The following is a 26,433-nucleotide window of genomic DNA, read 5'->3' as shown; positions in this document are numbered from 1 at the left end:
TGTTCCTTGAATGTATAAATATGGCGTTTCAGGTGAAGTTCAGTCTTTATTAACTGCTTTTATATTATTTGCCTTTAATTCTTGCAGCCAACGGCGGGCGAGGAAATCCAGAGTTTGCTGGGGAAACTGACTGTACTTATTATTTTAACTGGGATACGGCGTTTGCCTGCGTCAAAGAGAAGGAGGATCTGTTATGTCGGGTCACAGATGGCAACAAGCGTTATGACCTTTCACCCCTCACAAGATACCCAGGTGAGTTTTAACAGATCAGTTAAATTTCTCTTCCAGTACTGGTTTTGCTTTTCCACCAAAAGCCTAGTTTTTGGCAGGCCCATAGTGCCTTTTTAAATTCTTAATTTAGTGTTTAGTGTTGACTTGAACACAATTTCTTCCCTGGTGCAACTTTTGGTGACTGTTAAGTTACATATGAGTGACACGGGGTAATGATGATGATGAAATGACATAATATATATATAGGAAAATTAAAAGTATTGGGATTTATTATAATTTTTCATGTCGTTGTTGTGCAGTGATGTTGGTATTAAGTTTGGTTCAGATTGGCCGACCTGTTAAGGAGGAAATGGGGTACATAGCTACATAAATACATGCATATACCTAACTACAAATACCATATGCTTAAGTTTATTTAATCAGCATAAAAAATTTCTGTATTTCACTTTGAAAACTGTCGATCTAGCGTGTTTTGTCTCTTTAGGTTTACACACAATAATTTACCATGTGGTTCTAATTAAAATTATATTACTCTTAGTATGTTTCCCCTGTTGCTTTTATTATAATTACTGTTAATTCACTTGGTTGTGCCCATAGCTTCTCACTGTAGCACCTGTTCAGTACCATACTTTCAGATGTGACTGAAAAATTAGGGGGAAAAAAACAACTTTTTTATGTTTGTTTTTTCTTTCTTGCTTCAGAGTCAGAGGGCAGTGAGAACTGGGAGGTGGTGGATGATAAATCGTCAAAGTCAGACTCGCGTTACTACCTGAATGTTTGCCACAAAGTCATCCCTACAGGAAGGACAGCTGGTTGTCCAGTGGATGCCGCCATGTGTGCCGTGGGTAAGAATGTCCACAAGGAGGGCGTTCTTAACGATTAATCTGGTTGAATCTGAGTACTTTAATAGACTTGTTGACAAGTTATGGTATTTTAGTCTTCATGCATACTTCCCCCAATAAGTATGAGACAAACCGTATTTTTCTTGCATTGAATATAACCATTGTGCTTTATTTATTGTCTCTTATTCAGATAAGAATAACAAAACTGTCAGCCTGGGAAGCTTCCTCTCTTCTCCCCAGAAAACCAAAATTGGAAACGACATCAGGCTGGTGTATACTGATGGAAGTTTTTGCACCCAAAACAAGACAAGGATCCAAACTATCCTGACTCTCAAGTGCAAACCAGGTATTTTTTTTTAAACCCTCTTCTCCTCTGTTTTCTTAGTTATGTTTCTGCTGCTTTTGACTCTTTTGCGTTTCTTTTTCCTGTACTCCTGCAGGAGATCTCGATAGTGCTCCTGTCCTTCTTCGCGTCTCATCTGATAAGTGTGTTTATGAGTTGGAGTGGTACACAGCTGCCGCCTGCGTCCTCTCGAAGACGCAGGGGGACAACTGCAAGGTGGAGGACCCTCAAGCTGGTATGACACGCTCATACAAATATAAAATATGTGTGGGCTTTTCCTCATTAGTTTTTAATTTTAGCAAGAAAAAGGATGGAAGGGAACAAGGTAGCAACAGGGTTAATAGAGGCTTTTAGGAAGGAGAAAATGGTATTTCTCAGCCATAAATCATGTTTCTGTCAGTCGATAAGATAACTAAATGCTGACGTTAATGTCTCGCACTGAATTCAGTTAAGTTTAAATTTAACAGCAGTGAACTGAGATTAACTTACTAGTGATTTTAGCTCTACTTAACACTGTTACCTTCAGTGGGGCGCACCTACTCTATTTGTCTGCCAGCGTCAACATTCTCCACACAATCTGACAGTCTGTGTCAAATACAGCTGATTGTGCTTTATAAATAATAAATAAAATAAATAGGCAAAAAAATTCACAATTCAAAGTTTTAAGTATTTCTTGATTTACAAATTTTTTTTCTTTTTTTTTTCATCATCTTCCAGACAATTCAGTTTAGAGCCCATTGCATATTCTGTAGTTTTTATGAAGTTTAAATGAACTGTTGTAAAAGAAAATAAAGAAAACACCTGTTGTCTTCTGATATATAAATACAAAAAGGGGATAGAAAAGTGAAAGTGGATCTTTCACTTTCACTAAATTTAATATGTGATCGTTTTAAAAATTGATACTTCCAAATCCAAAATGAATTATGTTTTCTTAGCAATTAATTCCAGGTGTGGTGCATGTGTGTGCGCACGCCAGGAATGACAAAATAATAATCTTGAAAAAGTTAACTAATAAAAAGTCATCTAAGCACACCATGGTTTCACTACTCTTGCTCGATACTGCCACCTAGTGGAGAATGTAACACCTGTATCATGGTAGGTTACGTGCCCTCTCACATGTCACTTTCATGATGGCAAACCAGGAAGAAAAAAACCTGTGGTTGCCTTTTTCTTGTCTCTTGTTAACCTCTAACTAACCTCTGCTTCTCCACAGGCTTCTCTTTCGACTTGTCGCCTCTCTCCAAGCCTCGTGGTGGTTTTTACAACCTGACTAATGGCATCTATCAGTATTACATCAACGTCTGTGGTCCAGTCAGTGTTTCGTCGTGTCCTGAGAAGGCCGGCGCATGCCAGGTGGAAAAGAAGTAAGACTACAGGCTACAAACATGCAAGAAGAATTGTACTTCTTTATTCTATTCTGCCCCATTTTCTCAACTTTCACTCCACTTTTAAGCACTTTTAAAAACAACCGTGCTTAAAAAATGAACTGACTCTCTCACAAATCTGAGAAATCAATGTAAATTATCCCTGAAGTATTCGTAGTGTGCTTTTGCTGTGTTACCTTAGTTTGCTAATTTTAATACCAATTGGATCAAGAATTCAATAATAATCTGCTTCCATCTGATTGCACTGCAAATTCCTGCTGTATTGAAGGTGTAGTGGAAAGAAGAGGGATAAATGAGCGTCACGCATTGTGCAACAATGTATTTAGTTTAGGATCTATATTTTTTTGGAAGCCTAAGTTAAGCATTCCTTCTATCAATCTGCATTTTGTACGTTATACTGGTCATTTTACGTCCCAACACACAACATTGTGTGTAAAAAGTTTAGGTCACTATTGAATAACACACTCATTATTAAATTAAATATCCTGAAACTGAGTGATTTAAATACACTCAGCAATAAAGAAACATGAAACATCATATTTTTTTCTCCCGCCTTTCCTATTTAGTTTTTGGAGTCTTGGGGAACAGAACTCCCGTCTGTCGTACTACGATGGGCTGATTCAGCTGAACTACAGTAATGGCACCCCATACAACAACGAAGAGCACACTCCCAGATCTACGCTCATCTCTTTCCTCTGTGACCCACAAATTGGACCAGGATACCCAGAATTCCAGGTAAAATCTGTATGATTTGACGTATGACGTATTTTGTGTCTCCTGTATGATTTCTATATAAACATCTGTTTGTTAAAATCTTCGTTCAGGTAGAAGACAAGTACACGTACAACTTCCGCTGGTATACCTCCTACGCATGCCCTGAAAGACCTCATGAGTGTTTGGTGACCGATCCAGACACACTGGAACAGTATGACTTATCCAGGTAATGCTTTTAAAAAGCATTGTGCAGCAGCTGCTTTACCAGTGTCTAAATCAAAGGCCATGAAAATAAGTACATCCAGTCCAGCACTGAATTGTTTCCAATCTGCTGTCCTCCTCGTCAAGCTTTTCTTCTTCAATTTCAGCCTGTCACACACCACCTCCAACTGGCAGGTGATGGACTTATCCGACAGCAATAATCTGAAGAAGTATTACATCAACGTATGTCGCCCCATCAGCCCTGTACACGGCTGCGACCGCGATGCATCCATCTGCGAGATGAAATATGTAACCAAACAGGTCTGTAACATTAAACACCTCCACTGAATCAGAGAGATGCGACATTACTGAGGAGAAACACACAGCTCGTGTCAGTCTTCTGGTGGATTAATTTAACATTGTACCAAACTATGGCTGGTGGAGACCAGATGGTGAACTGCAGTAACACAGGAAAGCATAGCTTGAGCATCATCCTCAAAACACCTTGTCAAAATCAGAGTCTGGACACCAGTGAGTCCAGCCATACACCCCTTTGCCAACTCTGATTGGGTAGTTGAGGCCTGGATGGGATGTGTTTTTCAAAGATCTTGAGGCAAATTTGACTTTGAATCTTCTCTCATTGCATTGAAATCTTGTATATATAGCCTGACCAGAAGGACTGTGAAACTGACTTGAAAGGGGGCCTTGTTGCAAATCCACTTCGGGGTTTATGACTGATTGTGTTAATTTTTCTTGCTGGTTTTAGAGAATTGTGACTATACCACTATGGGCCAGATTTACTAATGTATTGCTCATGAAAAAAGAACTATCTGTATTTGCAAAGAGAACAGTGAGAGGTATGACTTTACCACTGGTTAAAGGAATTCAACCAAGAAACAGTTTGCAGAGTGGACTGATTTGAACTTTAAATTTGTCTGGCTTTGTCTCTAACTACCATCCCTACATGTGTCATTGACAGTTACAGTCAACTCTGACAACAGAGCTGGCAACAACAAATTCAAAAGAGAGCTCATTTTTACCATTTCCTCTTTTTCCATTATATAATTTATATTACAGTTGACAGAAACAATAATACTTATTTTGCTACACTATTTTTAATATGTTAATATTTATTGATTAGTCTAGTGTGCCTTTAGAGGTGGAAAGATCTGGACATGAATATAGGCGTACCAAACATTTAATAACCCAGAATCCCACCTAAGAAAGTGACACAAAATATGATTTGCTATATTTTTGTAAACAAAGTCATTCAGCAAATGATTTTTCTTTGTTGTTGCTGCTCTTTTTTATTTTTTAATATGGCTTCCACCCATTTTATAATGACATGCTCAGGGTGAACATTTGAATAAGAATTTCAAAGTAACTGCAGAGTGTAAGTGGTGTCTGATACTAAATATTTACCTGTTCCCTCCTGCCTCTCCTCAGGGCTCTGTAGAGGAGGTGGTGTCAGTCAGTAACATGGGCATTTCAAAGCGAGGGCCGATCATCGAAGCACGGGACCGCCTTATGCTGGAGTTCACAGATGGCTCTGCCTGTGATTCGGACGGTCAGAAACTCTCGTATACAACGCGCATTCACCTGGTCTGCTCCAGAGGGACTCTCGTGAGTAAATGCAGTTTTGAGAAGAGAATGGCTTGCTGGCTGTCTACGGTGGTGGTTTGAGTGTAACATTGTTTGTGCTTCACACTGTTCAGTCTATGGGACCGCGATTCCTGATGTACCAGAACTGCACTGCCACCTTTATGTGGGAGACCAATGCAGCCTGTGCCATCAGAATCATCACAAACAATGTAAGTGTACTTGCATGGATCTTAATTCTTAATTTGCCTTAATTGTAATTTATACACTGTGGTAAACTTAACAAAATAGTTGTAATCTGAGTGGGGTTTTGGTTTTTTTTTTTTGGCGTATCAGACATGTTCTGTGGTGGACCCTAACACTGGCTTTGAGTACAACCTAACGCCTTTGGCTTCCAAGACCGGATACAATACAAGTGGGAATGGCAAGAAATTCCTGGTAAGACACTTCAACAATATTCTGCCAGCATACATAATTTCTGCAAATTATAGCTCTCAAGTGTTGCATGGAAGTGTCGCAGTGCTATGGAAAACATTGCATTTTTGCATTTCAAGTGATATTTTTCAAATGGTTGTATTAAATTCTAATCAAATAAAGCATTGTGAGGAGGGAATTTAATTGCAAACCGTGTAGGGTAACGAATGCTTTATGACAGTTGCCTTAAGTAGTAAGTGGAAAATTAATTTGTAATTCAAATTCACATTAGAGCTATATAGCGCATTACGTAGCACTAAAACATGGCAGATAAAGCTTTCTGATTGTAGTTCATGAAACTTCAGAATAAGATGAAAAATGTTGATTGTCCTTGTTTAGTTTATTTTAAAAAAATGTGAAAGTATGAAACAATGTTTTTCTTTTAAATGCTACTAAAAAGGGTAATGAATTAACGGATAAACCTTATGAATGCAGACTGATGAAACAACAATTTCAGCTTTAAAATGATTGCACATCATTTAACTTGACATCAAAGTGTTAGCATAGCATTGTAGTAATGGTCGTAAATCTCATTGTGCTTGTTTTTGTTTTGTTTTCTGAGACCATCCAAAGATCACGCAAGTGCAGCTGACATTTATTAGAAAGGGATTTGGGTGTAACTAGCACTTTTTTCTTCTTCTTTTAATTTTTTACCTCTGCAGAGGTTTCTTCCTGTTGAAAGGGACGTTTCCTTTCCCTCTGTCGCCAAAGTGCTTGCTCATTAGAGGTTGTATAACTGTTGGGGTTTTTTCTGTATTATTGCAGGGTCTTTACAATATAAAATGATTTGGTGCTATAGAAATAAAATTGAATTTAACATTTTAAATAAAAATGTAACCTATTAATCAAATATAAAAAAAAAACATATTAAAAGTATAAAACTTAAATACCAACATTAATAAGCTTTGGCAGGCAAGTGACTAAAATGATCCAAAATATTGTCTTTTTACTGCTGATTTACTTGTTTTTCTTTTTGTTTTGTATTCTTTTTAGTTTTTGAATTGGATGTGTGATGCTGGACTACATCATTCGACTGTGTATTCACAGACTTTGTCATTAAGATGTTTACTTATTATATGATATGAAATATAGCATAAAGGAAACTGTACACAAACTCAAAGTGGTATCCCACCTACCTGCAGGTAAACATCTGCTCAGATGTAGCTGAATGTGGTCAGGGTAACGCCGGCTGTGAGCTGGAGAACGAGCACCCCATCAGCCCTGTGGGGGTGGAGAAGACCCTCCAGTATTCAACTGACGGCATTCTCCAACTAACATACAAGGGACCTGTTGACGTTCCAACAGGTAGCAAAAGCACAATAGAAAATGTACAAAATAAAGCAGTTCACGCTGGATCTTGAAATTTGTCACACAGTGAGATCTGATGATGGACATAGCCAAGTGTCCATTCATTTGTATTTTGATCAAACAACACGATGGGTTATAAACAAAAGTACTGATGCTATTTTTACGTTACAGTGGTGCACTTTTTGTGACTTTCCTCCATTTTTTTTTTTTTTTTTTTTTTTGCTCTTTCATCAGCAACTCGGGACACCTTCCGGATTAATTTTGTATGTGATCCAAAGTCTTACCCTGGATCCTTAAAACTGGTGCGAGAGGACATGAGTACTTCACCTAACCATGTGGTCCATGACGTCCTCTTTGAGTTCTCCACTGCTTTGGCCTGCATGCCTGCTCCAGTTGACTGCAGGATCACAGGTTTGGACACACACACATACACAAATAAATTAATTATCATGGCTTCTTTTTTTCAGGTGTCACTATTTTTTTTTAGAATTTGTTAGATTAAAAAAAAAGTTTACTAACTTGAACATGTCTTCATTTATTAATGAATAAATCTGATTTATTTTTTTCACTTCTAGATTTACATGGTAATGAGTATGACCTGAGTCACCTGATCCGGGATGAAGATGACTACCCGTGGAATCCCATAAACACAGATTCGGGCACATCAAGGAGGTTTTATATCAACGTCTGCAAACCCCTCCCACATGTAGATAAGTGTCCAGGTGAGAAATGAATAGGTTTAGATAGACATAAGAGGATTTGACGTTGACGAGGATTTGACACAACTAGGGCTGCAACTATTCATTGATTATTTTGAATAATTTGTTTATAAAAAATTCTCGATACGAAGTCTTTGTTTAAGACGCGGCTCTGTAGCTCGCCATTGTCACCATGGAAACGCCAACGTGAGCGTTTCACCCACATTTGCGACTAAAGCAGACGTGCAATGCAAACATGTTTAGGAGCAGCTAGTGAATAAAAATTCTGAGAACATTAAGCCCACACAGGGCGCAGTTTTAAACAGAAACACCAACAACAGCAGCGGAGACATGACATTGACACAGTTTAATGTGAAGCCAGAGTCTGTTTACACACTGCAAAGAGCAAAGAGACTCAGTCAGTGCTGAGAAGATGAGCGCAGGTAGAGTTAAAGAACACGTGTTTCTAGCGCCCAAAAAAGCAGATGTTCTGGTGACCACCATTGAAACTTTTACTTTTACCAAAGCCGCTGATCAGCAAACTCCAATGTGAAGACAAGCAAAGTTTGTATCTGCTCCTTCCACAGCCATTTGTTTTAAACAGCGAAAAATCTGCAGTAAGCCTCCAGAAGTTGTATTAAAATATGCAGATGAACTGTTAACCTAGTCTGATACCACATTTAAATTGTACAGGTTGCTGGTTAACTGATTTGCCTTCATTTACAATTTATTGTTATAAAATACACCCAGTTAAGTCTGACATATATGTTTTTTGATAGACTTACTTCATTTACTTGATGTAAATAAGCAGAGCAGAGAATAAGAAGAGTCTTCCATTGGAGATTAGTGATTAATATTGCTTTGAGTGGAACAGGTTAATGAACCCTAACTGATGCAGTGAGTAGCTTCTCTCTTTGTAAACAACCACGTTGCCATTCTGTGAGTGGAGAAGAGATTTTACTCCGTTTCACAAGGGTCAAATTATTGGCCTGCATCAAGCAAAGAAAATAACTTAGAACATGAAACTACAGAAACTGGTTTAGAAACTGTGCAATGCATTTATGAAAATCTGTAACCAAAGTGGGGAAATGGAATCTTTGAGGAACTGATGCGGTCCAATAAAAAAAAAATAAAGAAAAATCTTGGATGCTGACTGTTAGAGATCAATTAAAAAACCAAATAATTAAAAGAAATCAACATTTGAAATCACAGCTATGTTTAACATTCAGAGAGCACTTCTACTTACAAAGTCAATGACCAAGTTTTTCCACAAATGAAAGAAAACTTAATGCAGCTGTCTGACTCTTTCATCATCAATACAAGTTCTTAACATTTAATTCAGCTCTAGATGTAAATAAATGTTGTGATGTTTATAAAAATGATCTCATAGCAAATGCATGTTGTCATCAAAGCTAAATAAAAATATGAATGACTTTTTTTTTTGTTTATTGTTTTGTTTTTTGGAAAGGCATTTTCCTAAATGCTAGACTGTAAGGATGGCACGGGATATTATTGGAAAAATGCAGGCAAATAGTTAGAGTATAACATTTTGTATTGTCTGCAGTGGGCTTTTTGGGATCCTGCGTTGTCATTGATGGCAAAGGATACAACCTGGGGTACATCCAGTCCAGCCCACAGGCAGCAGAAGATGGCTCCATCAGCGTCGTGTACCAGAATGGAGACAAATGCGGGTCTTCGTCCCAGTACTCAACTCGCATCATCTTTCAGTGTGATGAAAACCCGGTGAGTGTTTTTAGACTCTTGAACTAACCCAGTCATAATGTTCACAAGATGACTATTTGATATTATTATAATATAAATGTTTTAGTTGTGTGGATCAGATTTGGTAGGAAAAATGTGATGTTTGTTTTCTAGTTTCTTACTGCGATAGAGGCTAAGTGAGAAAACTTGTACTGTTTATTTTAGTGCTTTCTTCAGTAGCACTGTTAAAGACTTTAACTCACTAACTGAAAGCTACATTTTATGGTTACTTTGTTACCAAAAATACATAAAATAAGTTCCCCTTGAGGTATTTGCAAATGGATTTCATGATAGAGGCATACCTTTATTTTATTTGTTTGAGATGTGTACCGAATTAATCTCTGAATACCTTTTGTAGCTTTTTCTGGTCTGGTCTGTTTTAGGCAAATCACAAATAAAAATCCATTTTTTTTCTTTTAAATGTTGCATGTTCAACTCGACCTGTAGCAATTTCTTTTAATCTAAATTTTGATTATTTGTGTCCATTTGTATTTACTTCAAGGGCTCTCCCATGTTTGACCGTATAGATGGTTGTGAATATGTCTTCATCTGGCGGACGTCCGAGGCCTGCCCTATCAGGAAGTCACAAGGTAAAAACGTCTGTGACAGTGGACAGAAAATGTTACTTAAGGTTAAACATAGAGACAAAATCTGTACATTTTAGCATTTGATCCACCATGGAAATGGACAATAAATTGTCCGAACTTTCCCTCATAGGTGCTGACTGTCGAGTTCGTGACCCTAAGAGTGGCTATGAATTTGATCTGAGCTCTCTGAAGGGTAGAGATTACTCCCTAAATGCTGCCAAGTACACTTACTATCTTTCAATCTGCGGCGGACTCCAAAAAGATGTTTGCACCCACAAAAAGACAGAAGGTGGAACTGTCTCCTCCTGCCAAGTTGCCGGAGAAAGACATAAGATCGCAGGTATGAAAGAGAGAATTTCTTATACAGTGTAATGTTTAGTCTATGTCATTTTTATAGTATGTTTTTGAATTTTCGCTCGTGTGAACACAGGAATGGCAAACCAGGTGCTAACTTATGTTGGAGACCAGATCATCCTGAACTACACCAGTGGAGAGATCTGCCATAAAGTTTATGAGAGGTCTACCAATATCTACTTCTCCTGCAACCCTGACAGGAATCCTGTAAGTTTAACACACACAGAAAATCTGCTTCTCCTATGTAGCTTTGAAGGGGTTGTTAACAGAGAGCAACAGATCAGATACCTGTAAGACTGACTGGTGACTGAGTGACAGTTTTGCACTTGGAGATTTGTGGTTGAAAGAATCATCCTGTGGTTTGTCTCCACATAAATGACCACTGTGTTTCAGGGCCTGCCTTCTGCACACATTACTGTTAGTTGCAGAATTAATCTCTGAATAGATAAAAAAATATAGACAAGATGTATACAAAACAAAAAAATTAACATCTCTCGGATTCAGTTTTTTGGGGGTTTTTTTTCTTCTTTTTTTTCTTTTTTTTACACATAATGTTGGGCCGTTATTTTTCATGACACACAGAGGTCTTCTAAGCTCTTAAGCAATGGTGTCTAATGCTACTTCACCTTTTCAGGGAGAACCGGAGTATATTAGGGAGACTCCAGACTGCACCTATTTGTTCAACTGGCCCACTGCACTGGCCTGTGTCCCAGTCAAGACCACCACCTGCTCTTACAAGTAAATCGTCCTCGTGTCATTATTCTCTTCCAATTTTTATATATATATATGTGTGTGTGTGTGTGTGTGTGTGTGTGTGTGTGTGTGTGTGTGTGTGTGTTTTATTTTTATATAAGGTGTCATTTGCATGGTGTTGGGTCTGCGCTTCCACAAGCCCCGCTGGTTTAGAAACTTATTCTCGTTAACGACAAGCAAGGAAACAAGACGAACATCTTTAACTGGTTTTACTTGCGCAAGGGAGGCTCCGGTCGGTGTCTCAGAAAAGCACTCTGAATCAAACCGCAGAATGACCCCAACTCTGGCCTCCGCTTGCTGCCTTTTATTGAAAACAGTTACAGTACACACAAGCACCTCTCATTATAAAACCCCCCCCATTGGTTCTAAAAGATAAGGCACTATGTGTGTGTGTGTGAATGTATGTGAGTGTTTGTGTTTGGGGGTGCGTGTATGTGACCTCCTGCTCACCAAAAGGATCATAAAAGCAGGAAGTTTACTAAGCAACAAACGGAACCCTCACATAGATGTCCCTACAATAAAACACTTCAGCCTCCCCCAGCAACAAACTGGCTGGAGAGGTGGTCAGAGACAAAGGAATGTCTTTGATCCTACAGTTTGAACTAAGACTTACAAATTTAAGTAACACAATGACAACATTTAACAATTTGACTCCAACACATGGACTTCTTTTTTTCTTATAGTGTATGTAGTTTGTATAACTTAGTAGAATTTAATTATCATTTACAGAAAGGACCACAGTTCAGAATTTTCTCCTTTTTTCCTGTTCTCTTGTCAGTGATGATCAGGGTCGCTCGTACGACCTCTCACCTCTGGCTATGGACTCTGGGAACTGGGAGGCGGAACTTCCCACTGGGGACACGAATAAACAGTATTACATTAACGTCTGTAGGTCGCTGGTGAAGCAGAAAGGTTGGTGTAAAGGATACAGTAATGTCATTACATCTAGCTCTGGTTTAGAGTTTAAATATAATTCTGGCCCAAATTTCTATGTCTTGAAATCCACTGAAAATCCTTCTCCTTGCTACAGACCCATGGAAGTGTCCCTCCACTGCAGCGTCATGCCTGAAGGTTGGAGATAAATATTTGAGTCTGGGTCAGGTCCATTCTGGTCCTACGCGGGACGGAAATGTCCTAATGCTGCAGTACACCAGCGGCCAGGCTTGTCCAGATGGAAGCCGCAACAGGACCAGTATCATCCGCTTCCAGTGTGACAAAAACAAAGTGGTAAGAACTGGACTCAAAAGATGGTCAGCTAAAATGTTTGATGGCAGTCAGGCTGTAAAACATGCAGTAAACAGTTTGTTGAGCATCAAATGGCTTTGTACAACGCACATGAGTAGGAATGTAGGATCCAGGTAGAAGAGGCTCACTGCTTTTGAGTTATTTTAAAATGTAAAAAAAAAATAAAAAACATGTATTTATATGCCCCACATAGAACTCTCGGCCTACTCTGATCTCTGACATTGAAGACTGTGTGTACACCTTCATGTGGAAAACAGCTGCTGCCTGCCCTCTAAATAGTGTCCAGCATGACAACTGCAGAGTCACCAACCCTGCTACAGGTCAGAAACACACACTTTCTCCTCATATAATCTTTATTTATTTTGATATACCTGCTGGAGTAATAAAAGGAGAATGTTATGGTAATATGCATTTAAATTTAAGTTCTCAAAAAGCATCTGCTTTCCCTTTTTATTCCTCTTTATGTCTGCTGATCTCTGGTATTCTCTTAAGAGTGTGTAAAGATGTGCACAAGTTAAATATCTATCTCTAAATAGCCACAGTGCTAAACCATGACATCTTCCATAGGTCATTTATTTGACCTGAACCCCTTGAAGAAGGATGAGGGTTACACTGTGCACCATCATAAGGACCAGAAGACGGTGTTCCGCATGAACATCTGTGGATCTGTGGCCAACACTGGTTGCAGCCCTGACACTGGTACGTTACTGCAATCGGCGAGTTGTTAATTTAGCCGCACCACATTTCTGGATTATATTAGCCAATTTCTCATTACAAAAAATGAAAGATCTACCAAGGTGAGAAGTATACTTGGATTATTTTAATTCTATGAATTGTGAAAAATCAGCAGTGGTGGTAGCTTTTATTTGGTATACTGCTTCACATATTTCTCTGGTCTAGGGCATCTCTCGGTTGAATATTATACAATTTGGCGCAGATAAATTTGACTCTGTTGTGCAATCATGTCGATGGAAGTCTAGCAGATCATTTCTCTTCAGTCACTGAGACGATCAGAGGTCTCTGTTATGTCATTATTGAATCAGAGTGTATACAGGAGTCACTTTCAGCCAATCAGTTCTGCTTTTAACCAGTCAGTTACTTTATAAAGAAAACAAAGCGCCTCTGTAGTTGGGAGAGATTGCTTCCTTCAACTTTCATCTGGTTACTGTTTAGTCTTGCTTAGATATTCAGAAAGTTTATGAAACACCAAGAACATGCGTCATAACTGTCTGTCTGCAACACAAGCAACGAAGGAACGAATTTCCAGGTTCTCTCAAATTATTGACCACTTGCTTACCAGAGAGTAAAAAATGGTCTGGATTTGTAACTCTGATGATGGCTATGCTAAGAAATGTTTAATCAGCATCAGATACACAGTGGGGGAGAATAATATGTGGCAATACAAGTGCAGTAAGGTCATGGTTCGAATGCTCAACAATGGGATATATTTGCAGTCCTGAAAAAAATACTATTAATTAAAAAGTAATAATAAAAATGAATCCCAGAGTCTGAACTGAATTTGATCACTCACTCGCTAAGAAATATAAATATCTCAAAAAAAACTTTGAGCGTTCAGCAGATTTCCAGCTGCTAGAACAGATCTATGGAATATTTATATTTTTGTGTTTTACATTTAAAGCTTTCTGAATGATCTCCATGAATATGTGTTATAGCTGTGTGCATTAAGGAAGGCAGTAATTTGGTCAGTGGTGGTAAGGTGAGCAGTAAGCTCTCATACAAGGACCATGTTCTGGAGCTCACCTATGAAGAAGGAAGTCCATGCCCTGCAAACCGTAGCCTCACCTACAGCACCGTCATCAGCTTCATCTGCAGGTACATTTTCCTTCATTTGCATCTTAATTTTCATCTATAACTAGCATAGAGCATTCTCAGGAATCACATTTTCTCAAACCTGTGTTGTTCAGGAATAGCAAACTGAGATTTAAAGTGCCCCTTAAGAGAAAATTCATATCTGTATACATCGTGATACTGTGTGTCATTTGTTTCCTCCAATTTCCCTAAATGTAAAACTAACTTGAATTAATCCTTTATTTCAGAATCTGGTAGTGATGGGGAAAAACTAGAGTGTGAGAGCTTTATTGATGAAGTAGTGCTTATTTTTCATCTTTTAAATAAGATTAAACTGATTACAAGTATTTACAGATTTATTAAACGCCTTTTTAATGCAACCTTGGTGATTTTAATATATTTATTAAGAATAAATGAGCCTTGTTTTGAATATTTTGTGTTTGTGCAGGCCAGCTAGCATGAGCTCAGCCCCCTCAGAGCCAATGCTGATTGTCTCAAACACTGAAACGTGCACGCACTTCTTCTCTTTCCACACACCGTTGGTTTGTGAGCAGCCTGTAAGTATGTTTGTGTGAGAGAAGACTCACCAGTCCAACATGGGTGGAAAAGAAATGTACTTTTGTTATAAGATTAAAAAAAATAAAAATAAAGTTATTGTTTGGCCTTGTAGTAAATTAAGTAGAAAAGTGCTATATAAGAATTACTCCAGCTACCATGAGTACTCAAAGCGCTTGTCTCATTCACCCATTCATACAAGCACCTTTTCTATACTTAAGTGCTTTCTACCTAACAATTAGCACACCAATGGATGCAACAGAGTGAACCTTGGTGTCACTACCTGCACATATGCAGACCCCAACCTTCAGATTAGTAGATGACCTGCTCTACGACCTAAGCTACAGCCTCACAGCTGATGAAAAATCATAAATGATTATAGCGTGTTTGTGTTTGCTGTGATATAGCCAGCTGTTACTGTTCACTACACAGATGAGGGAGAAAATTGTTTAGACAGAAAGACTGCATACAGTCAATACAGCCTGTTGGTGTAGTGCTGCTTTTATGTTGAAAAGCTGTTTTGACAGTTCAGTTCAGTTGGAAAACAGGGTGTGCTCTTTCCTAATATGGCACATAATTTCCCAGAGAGAAGCAAACTTAACAGAGGCGGACAGGTCACCTGAAGTCAGCTTCTTAGGGGTCATCAAAGGAGAGGGGAATGTCCAATGATAAGCAGATGTCCCTGAAGCTTTTGTATAGTCTCTAAAAGTTTGGTAACATTAGAAAATAAACATGGTTGAATTCCTGGACTCTAAAGTTGTAATTGTTTGATGGCTCATGACTTACAGTATAGTTTTGTGCTCTAAAAAGTGATTTTTCTTTTCTGCTATTCCTTTAATTAAAAAGGTAACTTGTTCAGTCCAGAACGGCTCTGCTCTGATAGACCTGTCTCCTCTGATTCATGTCAGCGGATACTACACAGCAACAGGTCAGTGAGACACAGGTTCACCTCTCACACCTATAGATATAGCAGAGTTGCATCATTTTGAGTTAAAATGGGGAGTACCTGTACTACAATATGCACTGTGTCAGTCCTTAACGGTTTACATGTTCCTGTTTCTTTCTTCTTTTCTTCTTTTGGGAATAGATGACGACGACGACGACATTGACCCGGATAACTCTCCAGACTTCTACGTCAACATCTGCCAGCCTCTAAACCCCATCCCTGGGGTCAGCTGCCCACCTGGAGCCGCTATCTGCATGGATCCAGATGAGGGACAACCTGTGGTGAGTTCTTTGGCAAATGTTGTCCCTTACACTATTTTAGAAAAAGGTTTATTTGCTTTGATCTTCCTTACCAAGGCAGTGACATCACATAGACTTAATGTTAATAAAATAAAAATGTATTATTTTTATTTTTGTCTCTTGAAGGACATTGGTCGCACCACCCATGGTCCAGAGCTCAACAAATTAACAGGGGAGGTATCCATCACCTACAACAGCTCAACAAAGTGTGATTTCGACCCTCTACAGAACTACACTTCAACCATCGTCTTTACCTGCCAGAGAGGCCTGGAGCGGGTCAGCAGAGCTTTATAATAAGAGTATTTACTTTTTGCCAGTTCTCTTTACCCTGTTTATTTTTCTACTTACTTTATATCTCTGAACAGGGCTCTCCGCAAATGCTGAGGCTGCAGGGCTGCGTCTATTTCTTTGAGTGGGCAACCGCGATAGTCTGTTCAGATGCCACTAACATCAGTGGCTGCCGGCTCACCGACTCTCAGCTCCAGTTCACATTTGACCTGACAAACCTCTCCAAGGAAGTCCAGGTGAGCTGATGATATACTGAACACTTTCTAACTAGAGGAAGTCTATTTGAATCAAAAGTTTCACTGTAACAGAAATGTATTTTGTTTAGAAGCATAGCAAGAACAGAGCTCTGTGTGTATGTCTAGGTAAAGGGGAACTGGAGTACGTATTTCATCAAAGTCTGCGGCTCAGTGGAAGAACCGGCCTGTAAGCAGAGTGCAGTGTGCAGCGTTTCTGGTTCTGGTTCAGACAAGTTGGCATCATCATTTGGCATCAGTAAAAACATGACAATGGACTTCAAACACGAAGCGCAGGGAGTTCTGATGCAGTATGGTGGAGGAGATCCCTGCCCAACAGGTAAAGTCTTCTGTAGTTAGCAAAGTTCTTATAGTTAGCTTAAACTAGGTATGATGTCAATGGGAAAAATGCTTCAAAAGAAAAAAACTGAAAGAAATGACATTTTATTGTTCACAGCCTCAAACTATATACAATATGTCATATAAATTTGCAATAATGATATTTATATTTATTTAAGAAAAAATGACTGAACAGCATTTTTATTGGTCACTACTACTTGCAAATAGCAGCATTTATCATAGGAAACAAAATGAAGGAAGTTTGCATGTTTTCTGAGAAGTTGATGTTAGAGCTTTGCTTCTTTTAGACTGAAGCTGGGACATGGCAACATGAAAGCTGAGTAATAACAAGGAAATAAGCAAAAAAAAACAAAACATGATGGCTACTATAAAATATGAACTTAACATAGTGGTTTAAACAAAAAAAATACCTGACTGTAGTTGACACTCTATTAGTGGTCCAAAGAACAGCACAGATAAAAGTTTTACAGAATAGCTAATTTTGTGTTGCTGTCAGCAGTGGCAGCACACATGAAGGAAAGTAATGATAAATTTTGTATAGGTGCAATATTTCTGATTAGAGCAATGCTTAGATGCACTTTTGAAAAGATTAAACTGTTCTTCATGCTTTTAAAGCTTGGTGAATATTTGTTTATATGTATTTTAGCAGTCAGATTTAGTTTACTTTTAGAGAAATTACTTATCAATTGTGGCTTCATGTTGACATGGGAAAAAATACAACAAAACAAAACTAAGAACTGTATATAAAAGATGGATGTGGCCTCTTTGATGATACCTACTTAAACTCTAAATTATTGGAGGTGAGGCCAAAGGAGAGCTGCCAGCTGTAGCTACCTGTAACAACACACCTCAACTTTATTATAAAGGGGTAGCGAGGTGAGGTCTTATTCTAGTATTGCATAACTTTAAGACTCAATACATTTCAAACAGGTAAAACTAAAATCCCAGTCCTCTTACAAATGAGGAAAACAAAACTATTTTTGTATCAAGCTGTAAATGCCCATTTGTGTGAGTTTGTGCAGCTTAGGATGGGGGTCTGTGGGGGTTGGCTTCTCTTTGTCTTCTTCTGTCTTCTTCTAAATAAAGGCATTTACTCCTTGATAGTTTAACATACTTAACCTAATGCTGTGTTGTCTTCATGATCAAAACTGAAAATCTTTTGTTTTTCCTTTTATTTCTCTCTCTCTCCCAGCCTCAGCTAAGCGTCAGTCCTCCATATTGTTTACATGCGACCATTCTACAGGAATCGGTTCTCCAGAGCTGCTCTCAGAGACGGCAGGTTGTGCAGTCACTTTCCAGTGGCGCACCAATGCCGTTTGTACCCCAAGGAAGATGGAGTGTAAGCTCGTCAGTAAGCATAAGACCTTTGACCTCCGAGCACTGTCCTCCCTCACTGAGCCGTGGAATTTCAGCTACAAAGGAGATTCGTAAGTGTGGTTTCGATTCCTTAATCGAAGGCAGTAAACCCACAGTTCGATTCTGGAGCTCTGCAGTCGTTTTGCACACACTTTTGATGCTTTTCCAACTTTTCACTATTTATTAGATCTAAATGGGCCTCATACTTAGCAATACATATGCCTCATATAAGATACATTAGCCCTTTCTAAAAAAGAATTTCTAAACGCATGCTGTGGTCTTATGATTCCTCACTCTTTAAAATATGGCACCTTTGTTTCTGTGGCTTCAGGTATTTCATCAACCTGTGTCAGGGTATCCGCGGTGGGCTGCTAGGCTGTCCTGAAGATGCAGCCATATGCCGCCGCACAGCAGCAGGAAAAACCGAGATCCTGGGCCGAGTTTACACGCAGAAAATGGACTCCAATGGTGTGTAAACCATTGCAAATACTTTGTTCATTGGTGTCATTTTGTGTAAACGATATTTTCCCTAAAGTGGGTGTTTTTACTACCATTATTATAAAAAATAAACTGAAAACAGTGTAGACTAAGAATTAAATATGCAAGCAAGGATCACTGATTAGACTTCTATTTGTTTGCCTTTAGGTCTTGTTTTCTTCTCTCACAAGTGTTTTTGATGTTAGAGAACTTTATCCCGACAGTCTCAAGAGATTTCCCTTCCTCTACAGGTGGGAAGATTTTTGTGAACTATTCAGCAGGAGATGAATTATGCCCTAAAGGCCAGAAGGCCAAGACAGTAATCCAGCTGAGCTGCGGCTCCACAGTGGGACACCCCAAAGTTATCAGGTAACAAAACCTCTTTTAGAGATTTTAATGTTTCCCTGCAGTAGAAATTTGATTAATTCATTTAATACAACATTGGTACTAAATTACTGTATCAAATTAACAGAATGTTTAAACTGCGAATCATTTATTATCCTGTTTATTTGTTTTAAGATTATAGCTAATTTTTTCAGTTTGTTTTTATTTGCTTTATTTCATAAACTTTATAAACTTTAGTTTTAATTACTTGAGTAACATAATATTTCTCAGCAGACTAAATGTTGTTCAGTTGCATCACATTGTCTGAAATTAATGCATCAAATGCTCCCTATCGAAGAGCTCACTATTAAATTGTCACGTGTTGTTTTTCCTGAATTGTATCTCTGTGTATATTCACATAAAAGTTGTTTTTACATTGTCTATTTTAAAACCATTTTAACTTGATACTGAATGTTTCATTTCTTTTGTGTGTGTTTTTCCCACAAGTCTTAGTGGCCTTGTTTTTGTTTTGTTTTGTTTTTTTATTCTTTGAACCTGTCCTCTGCATGTTAAAGTAGACCTGTTATGCTTTATTCTTACTTTTATATTTAATTTGATATGCTTATTCTCTTGTCTGTGTGCAGGGTTGATGAGGGTTCATGTGAGTTCTGGATAGGCTGGGAGACTCTGGAAGCTTGTGCAGTGAAACCAAAAGAGGTACAGATCTTAAATGGGACCATAAAGGTTCCTAAAACTGGAGTCAGCTTCAGTCTGGGAGCGCTCTACTTCAGGTAACAGAGTCCACCTATGTCATCCACTCATTACACCACCTCATATATAAATTTTATATATATAAGTTTTCAGTCACTAAGCAAAAAACGCACTTCTAAAATTCTTTCTGTCACAAAAGTTTCATTTGGTTTTTTTTTTCTGCCTTTTAGCCACCATCAGGCATCTGGAGACATTCGTACCAATGGGGACCGCTACATCTACCACATCCAGTTGTCTGGCATCACCAACAATTCGCTGCCTAAATGTCTTGGTGCCAACATCTGCCAGGTGAAACTGAACGACACCTACAGGCGCAAGATTGGCTTATCCAACAAAGCCAAGTACTACATAAAAGGTAAACAGAAGAGGATTTTGATCTGTCATTCAAAACCCTTTGCAAAGCATGTGATTGGCAATGACATCAATGCATTTTAGCTTGAGTGCTTCCATTTAGTCTTTCACAGCATCTTAATGTGTTTTTGTTTTTCCATCAGGAGGAAATCTGGATGTGATAGTGCCTTCTGAGTCAGAGTGTGGCCGCGCGAAGAACAAAAATGTTTCATCCACAATAAGGTTCCACTGTAACCCGTCAGCAGGTGTCGGCATCCCGGAGTTTATGCTGGAGACGGACAATTGCCAGTATCTGTTTGTGTGGCACACGAATGCTGTGTGTGATCTGACGTGAGTACATTTTTTTACAATCTGACTTTAATCCCCAGAGCACAAAACACTTTATAAATATGTTGAAGTCTCCTCTCTGGATTGACTTTCAGGACTGTTGACAGACGGATAAATGATGACAGTGAAGAGACTCCGCCTCTGTCTGGGCGGAGCCAAGCAGTGGGGGTGATGCTGAGCCTCCTGTTGGTTGTTCTACTTGTGTGTCTGATGGGGCTTCTGCTGCACAAGAGAGAGAGGAGGTGAGACCATGAGTATCCATTTTTGGTACATATATATTTTTAAAAATGTATGAAAGCCTCTTTCATAATCTCACCATGTCTGTGTCCAGGGAACTGGTGAGGCAGAAGATCGCTGGTTGTTGTAGGAGAGGAAACCAAGTCTCCTATAAATATTCCAAGGTTGGTTGAGCTAATGAATGAACGATTTTCAAAGTTACTTTGTATTTCCCCCAGCCTAGAGATCAGAGAGCATACCACAAGGAAGAGTCGCAAGTGGGTTACTGGCACTGACAGGGAATAAAGCTGCTGCTCAGGGTGAAGCCAAGGCCAAAATATTAAATGGAACAAAACAAACAAAAATGTGTAACTCCGACTCCAACATGATCCCTCATGTTATTTAAAGGGTTTCTGTAACTTGTAACTAGAGAAGGAATATGTTATGCTGCAGCCACACCTAGGATAATGATGGCTGGAGAAAGCAGCACAACCAAAATGATTTCAACTGGGAGCCATTAACCATCAGTCTTGTTGCCTTTGAAATGGTTGCTTCAAAGATGGGAACCAGTTGTGCGAACACTCGCAGTTATTTTCTGCATTCAAAGCAACGTTGGTGCATCAAGGCTATCAGCTTGTGATTGAACGGGGAAAGCTAGCAAATGCATGGACTCTGTTTGAGATAATACAACAATAAACAGTGATAAATCGGCGAAAATCACAAATCTGTTAATGTCTACATACTCAGAAATTCACATCAGCTTCTTAAAGAGTCAGAGTCCAGCCAGAAGCTCACAGAGCTGAAAGAAAAATTAACAAATGCCTGCACAAATAGTTGTGAAGCAGCCGCAGGACATGGATTTAACTAGAAATTGCCAAATGACAAAGCAGCTTTTTTTGTTTTTGTTTTTTTGCGTGTGTGTGTGGCAACCTTGGTTTTATATAGAAATCACCAGTATTCACTGGTGCTGCCACGCCCACTTTGAAATGGCTGTATGAAGCTGTGGTAGTGGTGTAATATTCTAGCTTTACCTGGACATGGACTTAACTTTTCTTAAAAAAGTAATCATATAAAGCAATAAAGTAATGATAATAATAATAAAAAAGGAAAACCTAAGGATTACATGTTGCATGACCAACAATAACCAATGATTAAGCACTAGGGTTATTTTTATAATTTTGCAAATATTCAAAAAGCCATAGCATGCTACAAATCAGATACTCTAGTGAAGCTTTTTTTAGCCATCATGAAGATGATTAAAAATGTATTCTTCATCTTATTGTTTGTGCCTTTTAAATACTCAGGTCAGCACAGATGAAGAAGGGGGAGAGGAAGAGATGGAATGGCTGATGGAGGAGATCGATGCTCCTCCCACATCTTCATTGTCTTTGCAGCGTGGCAAGAATAACCAAAGCAATGGTCACATCACGACCAAGCCGGTGAATACAGAGGGTCTGCGGTCGTTCTCGCTGGACGATCAGGATGACGACAGCGAGGACGAGGTGCTGAGTGTCCCCGGGGTACGAGTGATAAAATCGTCAGGACTCTCCAAGCACTCTACGGCTCATCGCAGCGCCTTCTTGCAAGTCAGTTCTTTGTCTTTTTCTCTGGTATCATCTCAGTCGCTCATGGTAGCAATGATTGCAACCGTTGCTCTCAAAAGCTCACAGAAGTCTTTTATTTCAGGAGGAGAGCGACGAGGATCTGGTGGGCCTCCTGGACGAGTCGGATAGGAAAAGGAAGAGCAGCAAACCTCACTCTTCTGGCCTTAACCACGGTAACAACACGGCAGCGAACAGGAAACGGGAAGAAGACGACAGTGACGAGGACCTCCTCAGGGTGTGATGTCACTCTGTCCTTCCTGGTTTCCTCCATCCAATCTGAACTCTTCTCTCTAAGTGAATGTCTCCATAATAGCAACAGTGAAATGCCAACAACACACTGAAGACAGAAACCTTTCCTTTAGGGATATATTTTTATTGGGCTGCACCTTTATTTGGCCTCCACGGACTCAGTCCACTTCACCGTCCACATATAGTTTTTATTTGACAGCTCATTTAAAGTTCTTTTGAACTCCACCATATTGTTTTTCATAATCCCGATACTTCAGCCTTGCCACATTTGTCTGAAGAAGAACGAACAGGCCAGTTGAGGCTCTTAAAATCGACTCTGGAAGCACACAAAGCTTCTTTTTAATGTGATTTCCAACTTGATGTGTCAACTAGACATGTCACCATAACCGTGTGCACCAAACGGTAAACAATGATACCACAACACTATCATTACAAGAAGGGAAAATCTGATATCATCACTGAAATGAGGCATGATAAGCTGTGAAGGAAAATTAAGTTATATTTGTTTCTTCTATTTACTTCTGGTGTTTTGAACTGAAGCTGTGCCATTGTTTTCCTACTTTGATTAATGGTAATAACACTGGTTGCGTGTCTGCTTGCAGACTGGGTGAAGGTACTTAATAAGGAAGACTTTGGTTCCTTTTGGAGTTTGTTTTTTGCTGTCCATCGGCCCGCGCGTACTTTAAACTGTCATGATATTTATTCCCATAGCTTAGGCAATGAAGGTGCCAGCTTCTTTCTAAAAAGGGAATGAAGACACCAGTTTGTCTTTTCTTGCTGTTTACAGTTGCTATTATAGCAGACCCGTTTTCCCCTTCTTTGCCCTAGAAAAGAAAGCTTGATGCCTTCGTACTGATGAATTTACTTTGCATTTTCATTTATGAATCATGTCCAGCGACGGATTGAATTTCTTTTTTTTGTTTGTCTTGATTTGATCAGAGACGTTGTAAATAGATAATGTTCTATAATATGGACGTTTCGTTTGTCTTCACTGGTGAATTGCTCACACATTTGTTTGGTGATTATTTAACCGCTCGTCTGAGCTGATTACGTTTGTTTCTCTGTTCTGTGTGAAAATAGAGATGGCCTTAAGTATGAATGGATGGTTGAAGAAAGTTGAAAGTGAAACTGGAGGCGTTCCTTTGGATTGATTTGGTCCCCTCCCCTCCTGTTAAAGCCATATTTCTACTGCCACCCTTGGCACTAATGTAGGGAAATTGATTCTTTCTTTTTCTTTTCCTTGCTTGTGTCCTCTTGTACTTTACAGGCTCGGTTTTGGTATTCAGATCTTATTGCTCCGTGAAAAGTGAAGCCAAGTTTTTGTAGTGCCGAAATCCGCCCTGTTCAGCCAAATGCATGATCCAAAAGCTGGTAGTGAAGCTAAAATGCAGGATGTTGAGCAATATGTGTTTTGCTTTTTCACAGAGGATGCCAGTAATAATGGAAACCTACTTTATGCCATGTTTCCACATAAGAGTAATTAAATCTGTAAGCTTGCACAGTGTAAACACAGTGTTTGGGTGAGATTGATTTTTCTAAAACAGAGCTAGGACTTGGGTGAATTAAAAGCTAACAAACACACCCCAAATACGGTAGTTTTTATGGACACATGATCATTACAAAAAATAATCACTTCACTCACTTTATTAAAATAAATGAAATAGCTGCTGTTTTCATCATTTATTAATCTCAATTTTTTTCCAGTTAATTGGTTCAGAGAAAAGTAGCACGCCCTCATAAAGGAAGGTGGACTTTTTAAAAGTCATTTTTAAAAAAAAAAAACAAAACTGAAAATCTGTTGTCTAGGTTTCCACTAATCAATTGGATTTGGTTGGTTGGTCAAGTTGACTGAAATGTCAGTTTAAAACTTGTCAAACTCCCTGAAGACATCAAGTCTAAAGATTTAGTCTAATTATTGCTAACAGGGAGGTGCATTTAAAGCCAAAATGATTTTTTTTCATTAAAAGAATCTCCAGTATTCTTTGGTTTCAGCTCCTCTGCTATAAACATCTGTTTGTTTTCACTGACAATAATATTTTGAGTTTCAGCCTTTTGATTGGAACAAAACAGATATTTGAAAACGACGTCACTGCTTGTATAACCAGAAAGTATGGTGAGCTGCAGCCCTTGGTAGCGTAAATCTTTATCTCTGTACATCAGTAATAGTTTCTCCAACTGGGGAAAGGAGGTGAACAATCCTGAGCTTAATTAAATCACTTTGCAGTGCATCTGTTGATCCATAGCCAGACACTGACTACCACAAAAAATGTGCCCTCGTATAGATCACATATTCATCACATTAGGTGCCGTTGCATTGCTGGTGTAGATTAATATTTCTGTTTTCTCAGTATTCAAATGTGAGTTTATTGCTAAAACCTCAATAACAAAGATTTGCCATTCAGGGTATTTCTAAAGCTTTGTACACATAATTGTTAAACAAGTTTTTGTATGATGCCACGTGCCCAAAAAACACTCAGAAAATAATGAGAAACAGCATTTAATAAAATAATTGTCATTTACACCGTAAACTTCAGTGTTTTACAGGAAGAGGTTTGAGGAATGCTGTGTTAGCAAAATGTAGAGCAAACAAATCGCACTCCTCCTTTTGCTTTTTCTGTCTCTGATTACAAACTGAACAGTTCCAAAGCAGCTTTTGATATTTTTAAGACTCTATTAATAAACTCTCTTATTATATAATCATATTATTGTGCTACTGATCTGAAATTCTGAACAGTGCAAGGACATCTGCCTTTTAACAGCTTAAAGAATGAGAGTACACAGCACATGGTCAGGTTTCCAGAAAACATGACAATGACTTTGGTAACAGGTGAAATATTTATGATCAGTATTTATCATAAATATGATTGTAAGTCAGGCAAAAGCTCAGACTTGACAGACCTTTTTATAAACTTTCCTTTTAAGTGTTCGTTCATTCAGCGTGTGGTTTTGCTATATGAACTTGAGCTGTTTTTCTTAAAGTTTTTTACCAGAATGCTAACCCTGTTAGTCTGAGAGTTGAATTGGAAGTGTCTATCTGTGTTTGGCACTTTGCAGTCATCTCTCCTGAATCGCAATTAAAATTGTAGCACTCCTCATTTCAGAGTAACAGGGAGGTAAGGTTTGTGAGGTTATTTGTTCATTGTTGCATTAAATTTGTTTCTGCTCAGCACCAAAGTTCCCGTGGCTCATCTGCATGGTACTGTACTGAACCACCTCTTCCTTGAAATTATTACTGGACATTCTTGTGCTTTTTTTTTTTTTTTTTTTTTTGTCCACAGTCATGGAAACATTTGGATCTGATGAAACAAATGTAGTATCTGATACTGAGATCAAGCAGCAGACAAACCAACTGAAAAAAGAGACTAAAAAAGCACAAGAAACTTTCTTCAGTGATTTGGTACGATGGGATATCATCATTATGTTTTAGTTGATGTAAGTTATGTTTGATGTTTTCAGCTCTTTGCCTGTTTTCCTATTTAAAAAAGAAATATGTGAAATATTGCATTATTTGAATAAATAAGATCTGCTGTTTATTACTCTTGTGGTGTAATCTCATTTTATATGTCTGACAAAAATCTAAAGGTAAGAAATTATCTAAAAGTCAACTATGGCAACATTACAACTAAGTTCAATTAAGTCATCCTGAAATTTGGCTTGTGCTCAACAATTTGAAACTTATTTTGTCATCTCAGCTTGTCTAGACTGACTTATCGTATGAAAGAAGAATGAGACTTGAACATTTAATGAAATAACATACAATAATGAACTTGTCC

At 38.5% G+C, this 26,433-nt stretch overlaps 1 protein-coding gene across 1 annotated transcript in view; it reads left to right on the top strand.

Moving 5' to 3' along the window:
• Nucleotides 1–26,193, top strand: part of igf2r (insulin-like growth factor 2 receptor) — a 51,063-nt gene extending 24,870 nt beyond the window's left edge. Inside the window, exons 11-50 of the mRNA XM_063494599.1 lie at nt 88–252; nt 933–1,076; nt 1,264–1,419; nt 1,514–1,651; nt 2,630–2,780; nt 3,368–3,536; nt 3,626–3,741; nt 3,884–4,037; nt 5,163–5,339; nt 5,432–5,527; nt 5,652–5,753; nt 6,932–7,094; nt 7,332–7,508; nt 7,673–7,819; nt 9,360–9,538; nt 10,059–10,146; nt 10,274–10,483; nt 10,574–10,704; nt 11,132–11,235; nt 12,029–12,162; nt 12,281–12,477; nt 12,689–12,815; nt 13,063–13,194; nt 14,169–14,328; nt 14,753–14,861; nt 15,706–15,787; nt 15,947–16,086; nt 16,231–16,380; nt 16,470–16,628; nt 16,755–16,965; nt 18,178–18,412; nt 18,673–18,809; nt 19,070–19,187; nt 19,787–19,933; nt 20,084–20,268; nt 20,408–20,594; nt 20,687–20,833; nt 20,923–20,992; nt 22,112–22,393; nt 22,494–26,193. Of these exons, the coding sequence (XP_063350669.1) occupies nt 88–252; nt 933–1,076; nt 1,264–1,419; nt 1,514–1,651; nt 2,630–2,780; nt 3,368–3,536; nt 3,626–3,741; nt 3,884–4,037; nt 5,163–5,339; nt 5,432–5,527; nt 5,652–5,753; nt 6,932–7,094; nt 7,332–7,508; nt 7,673–7,819; nt 9,360–9,538; nt 10,059–10,146; nt 10,274–10,483; nt 10,574–10,704; nt 11,132–11,235; nt 12,029–12,162; nt 12,281–12,477; nt 12,689–12,815; nt 13,063–13,194; nt 14,169–14,328; nt 14,753–14,861; nt 15,706–15,787; nt 15,947–16,086; nt 16,231–16,380; nt 16,470–16,628; nt 16,755–16,965; nt 18,178–18,412; nt 18,673–18,809; nt 19,070–19,187; nt 19,787–19,933; nt 20,084–20,268; nt 20,408–20,594; nt 20,687–20,833; nt 20,923–20,992; nt 22,112–22,393; nt 22,494–22,652 (6,035 nt within the window). The 3' untranslated portion in view covers nt 22,653–26,193. The remainder of the gene's footprint in view (nt 1–87; nt 253–932; nt 1,077–1,263; nt 1,420–1,513; nt 1,652–2,629; nt 2,781–3,367; nt 3,537–3,625; nt 3,742–3,883; nt 4,038–5,162; nt 5,340–5,431; nt 5,528–5,651; nt 5,754–6,931; nt 7,095–7,331; nt 7,509–7,672; nt 7,820–9,359; nt 9,539–10,058; nt 10,147–10,273; nt 10,484–10,573; nt 10,705–11,131; nt 11,236–12,028; nt 12,163–12,280; nt 12,478–12,688; nt 12,816–13,062; nt 13,195–14,168; nt 14,329–14,752; nt 14,862–15,705; nt 15,788–15,946; nt 16,087–16,230; nt 16,381–16,469; nt 16,629–16,754; nt 16,966–18,177; nt 18,413–18,672; nt 18,810–19,069; nt 19,188–19,786; nt 19,934–20,083; nt 20,269–20,407; nt 20,595–20,686; nt 20,834–20,922; nt 20,993–22,111; nt 22,394–22,493) is intronic.
• The last annotated feature ends 240 nt before the right edge of the window (nt 26,194–26,433 follow it).

The sequence above is a fragment of the Pelmatolapia mariae genome, linkage group LG15 (assembly GCF_036321145.2).
Source record: "Pelmatolapia mariae isolate MD_Pm_ZW linkage group LG15, Pm_UMD_F_2, whole genome shotgun sequence".
Lineage (NCBI taxonomy): Eukaryota > Metazoa > Chordata > Actinopteri > Cichliformes > Cichlidae > Pelmatolapia > Pelmatolapia mariae.
The sequence above is the reverse complement of the archived record's forward strand: the minus strand, read 5'-3'. Positions and strand labels throughout refer to the sequence as shown.